The sequence below is a fragment of the Lonchura striata genome, chromosome 4 (genome assembly GCF_050655825.1).
Source record: "Lonchura striata isolate lonStrDom1 chromosome 4, ASM5065582v1, whole genome shotgun sequence".
In the NCBI taxonomy this organism is placed as follows: Eukaryota; Metazoa; Chordata; class Aves; order Passeriformes; family Estrildidae; genus Lonchura; species Lonchura striata.
The window spans coordinates 64,343,432-64,347,639 of record NC_140706.1 but is presented as its reverse complement, the minus strand read 5'-3'; the positions used below and the strand labels follow the sequence as shown (position 1 = coordinate 64,347,639).

The 4,208-nt window shown below is 56.2% G+C and overlaps 1 protein-coding gene across 2 annotated transcripts in view; it reads right to left on the bottom strand.

Moving 5' to 3' along the window:
* Positions 1–2,883, bottom strand: part of MAML3 (mastermind like transcriptional coactivator 3) — a 243,629-nt gene extending 240,746 nt beyond the window's left edge. For both annotated transcript variants that reach the window (XM_021526487.3, XM_077783030.2), the window contains exon 1: positions 1,349–2,883. In XM_021526487.3, coding sequence (XP_021382162.1) covers positions 1,349–1,786 — 438 coding nt within the window. In that variant the 5' untranslated portion in view covers positions 1,787–2,883. The remainder of the gene's footprint in view (positions 1–1,348) is intronic.
* Between the last annotated feature and the right edge of the window lie 1,325 nt (positions 2,884–4,208).

Genomic DNA, 4,208 nt, shown 5'->3' with positions numbered 1-4,208 from the left:
CCGGGAGATGCGCCGGGCTGCCGGCAGCGGTGCTCCCGAGCCCGGGAGGCGGGGGCTGCACTCGGCGCTGAGCTTTTGTTTGCCGCTGGCGAAGCGATCCCCACCTCCAGCCACCGCAGCGTGAGGAAGCGGGGCTGGGGGCAGGCGAAGCGCCTGCACCAGCGGGAAGGGTGCTGCCCCCCGCCTGTCTCCGGGGAAGAGCTGCCCGGCACCGAATCCGCACCCGCGGCCGGGCTGGGCAGGCTCGGAGAAGCACAAGGCTCCCTCCTCTCACGTACCGGGGGGGCGAGAGGGAGGACCGCCACCCCGCCGCTTTGTCACTGAGACCTCCCCCGGAGGCCGGCAGTAGCTGCCGCCCTGCTGGACCCTCCCGCACGGCCGCGCCTCCCCGCGCAGTGGAGGAAGGCAAGAGGGAGGGACGTGCGAGGCTTGTAAACCACACGCTGCCATCGCACCTCCCCTCCTCCCCGCTGCTCTCCCCCGTCCATTGTGCGCCCGGCAGACAGCGAGGACCCAGCTGCCCCGTGCCCGCCCCCGAGCTCCGGGCACCGGGATACGTCAGGACACACACGCGTGTCCCCTGCGGCACAGCCGCCCGTCTGCCCTCGTCGGCCGGGACGAACACCATCAGCTCCCCCCTCCAGAACCACTGGCGGCCGCGACCGGCTATAAATAAGGCTCTGCCGGAGCGCAGGGCCCGGCTCTCCCCACACCTCTTATTATTCATCATCGATGCAGCCTGGGAGTGGGAAACTCCGCTTCCTACTTGCCGCTACGCTTCTACCGGCTCAGCCCCCGCCCCCTTCCCCCCCCCCCCACCCCCCTCCGCTCCGCGCTAAGCCCCTTAAATCCCAAGAAAACTTTGGGAAGCGATTCAGCTCGCGTGGGGGAGTCGGGCTGCTGCACGTCGGGGCAGCCCAAGCGAGAAACCTGCCCAACTTTTCCTCCAGTCGCTAGCCCAGCCTGCGGAGTCATCTTCCACCTTCCTCCGCGGCGGGATTTAAAGGCGTCCAGCCCCCCGCACGGAGAAGCCGTGGCGAAACACGCACGCACGCACACACACAAAACACTCCCCCGGCTCTCGGCAGCCGCGGCACACGCCTGGCGCCGCTCCTTCCTTCCCCCTTACCCAGAGCAGTTCTACCCTTCCGAAGGGGACGGGGAAAAAAAAATTGTCCGCTCCCTCCACCCCAGCCCGTGAGAAGTTGAGAAGCGTCCCGCCAGAGACCCTGCCGAAGTTGAGTCGAGCCCCGTTCCCCCTCCAGCTAGGGGGCCGACCTCCAGCTCATCCCGGCGAGCGACGCGGAGTGGACGGCCACCCCTGCGCCCCCGGCCCGCATCCCCTTACCATGATCAGCGTGTGGTTCCTCTGCTCCGCCGTGGCGGGCTCAGCATCTTGCTGCTGTTTGCTCTGGTGCTGCTGTTTGCTGCTGCTGCCGCCGGTGCCCGATTTCTTGGCCCTCTGCTCCAGGGTCCGCTGGTAGAGGCTCACCGTGTCCCTGCGCTCCAGCTCCAGCTGCTCCGCCTGGGCTTGCTGGTACCTGCTCTCGCAGTTGACATGGTGCCGCCGGCAGCCCTCGATGCGCTGCCTCAGCCGCTCCACCACCGTGCTGTGCTTGGGAATGCCGCCACTACCGGCGTTATTGTTACCGGGAGCGGCGGCAGGAGGGCCGTGGGGAGTGCTGTTAACCCCGATACCGGCCCCGCTGAGGCTGCTCTTCAGGTTATTGTTGATGCAAATACTGCTGCCGTTCGCGGCGGCAGCGGGGGCTGCAAAATCCCCCATCCTCGTCCCCGTGCACACTATTTTGGAAGAACTTTTTATCCTACGCTTCACACATACAGTCTCCTCTGGGGTCCTGATGGGATACTTTTTAGAGGACCGGGGAGGGGGGGGGAAGGGGCACCATCATATATCAGGAAAACAGCGATCCCAAGCAAATGTTTCTCTTTTCCCCCAGCCAATCCCTCTCGAGAAGCTCCAAAACATTAAAAAGAGAGAGGGAAGGGGGGAGGGAAATAGAGAAGGTGCTAAAAGGTTATCGCCAGCAACACAACCAACAAACACACACACACACACACACACACACACAAAAAAAAAAAAAAAAAAAAAAAAAAAAAAAAAAAAGGCACAACAAACTAAGCAGCAGCAGTTCGGGTTAGCAAACTCCAGGAGATATCAGACCAGTTCCTTTCCTCCTCTTTCTTTTTTATAATCCATTATTTCAAAACAGATTCCATGAGATTTCCGGAGATTTTGCCAGAAGCCTTCTCTCCCCATGGATAAGGAGAAACACGCACCCCTCCACATGCACACACATACACACCCGTTCACACGCACGTTCGCACACACACATCCAAGCACCGGCACACGCTGGGTACACACGGCACACTCACTCGCACTCCGCGGCATCAAAAGACAGGCAAAGCCGCTTGCTTATTGTATTTTCCTTCTAGAAAAAAGTTTTGGTGTTTATGCCCCACCGCGTTCGCAAAGTACTTTGGCTGCTCAGTTGCATTTCAACAGGAACCTAAATAGCAAATCCTCGGGCTGGGGGAAGTAAACACATGAACAATCCGGACCGAGCTGGAGAGGAAAAAAAAAAAAAAGAAAAAAAGAAAAAAAAAAAAAAGTAGCGCTCTGAAGTCTCTGCCAAACGCTGAGTTGATACAGCCTAGCGCTTTGCTCTGTCGTGCTGGCTGCGGCTCCTCCTGCCACCATCACAATGATCAAATGCTCTCCTCCTCCACCTCCTCCTCCTCCATGCCAGCGGAGTGATATCAGGACAGGAGCGCTCAGTAAACACCGCAGCGGCGGCGGCGGCGGCGGCGGCTCCTGCGGGCCGTGAGGCAGGCCCGGGGACAAGGTGCAAAACCCGGCACGGACGGCGCCCGCAGGAGCGGGCACGGCGCCTCCCGCCCGCGGCCAGCGCCGCCCGGCACCTGCCGGCCCCGCGGCCTCCCCGCGCGGCGGGGCCGGGCGGCGCTCCCGGCCGCGCCCGGGCCGGGGCCGTGCCCGCGCTCGGGGCCGCGCCGGGGTCCGGCCGCAGCGGCGTGTGCCGCCCTCCCCTCGCTGTCAACTGTTGCATAATGAACGGGAGCGCAGCGCGGAGCCCTGCGCCGCCCCGGCACGGGGCTGAACTTTCTGTGTGGAACGGCGCGAGAAACATGACACGTTGGGCAGCCAACGGTGGCTGCCTCCCTCAGGGCGCGGGTGATTGATGGATCAAGAATAACATCCCGGGAAGCTAGTTTTAAACCGTTTTGCAGACAAAGCTATTGCGCCCACAATTGTCGTTGAATTTTATTTTCTATCTAGCCCTGCGAGAAATGCATTTTCAAGTTTTTAGTACATCTATATAGAACAGAATTATCTCAGAGAGACCCCCGTGTTCTCTAACATGCAGCTGATGTAACGAAAAGTGGGAACTCATGCATTAGTAATGTAATCTGATTTAAACCATCTTCATTTTTGCCATTGCAGATTAGCACAGGATACTATTTCTAAGATACAGTAGCAAAGAGCAGTCTTTGTCTTATTTAAGTGCTCAGCAGTAAGAAACTTGGCGTTGATTTCATGCCTATTGCCACAATTCATGACTGTATTGAGATGGTACATAATAGTGGACAAATAAAAATAGCAATTAGCACCTTCCCTACGTTGGGATTAACAAACACATCTTCCCCCCAGAAAAGAAAACTTTTTTCTGTAGTATCAGTTTGAGAGCCACGGTGAATTTAAGGTTCTTCATGATCATTGATTTCTACGTTATCACAGAACCAGCACGGGGAAATTACAGCCCTGCTCAGAAGCAGTGTAAGAACGTGGGGAAACTGCAATCCTGAGTCAATTACAAAGATTTGTGCCTCTCTTAATTTGGAGACGGGGAATGTGTTGTGATTTCTCCAGCAACTATTGAATTGAATAGTTAAGATTCAATATGAGAATAGAAAGAGGAGGAAAAAAGAAGGGGCAGGAGGAATGGAGGAATAATAATAATAATAATAATAATAATAATAATAATAATAATAATAATAATAATAATAATAATAATAATAATAATAATAATAATAATAATAATGTTGTTATTATTTATTTTTTTTTTTTTAGTTGAAATGGAAAATGTTATCAGGGCAGGGAGGGAGAGGGCTGTGAAGTTCCATTAACTTAGAGCGAGTACTTTTTTGATTCCTCAGCAGTGCCCCCT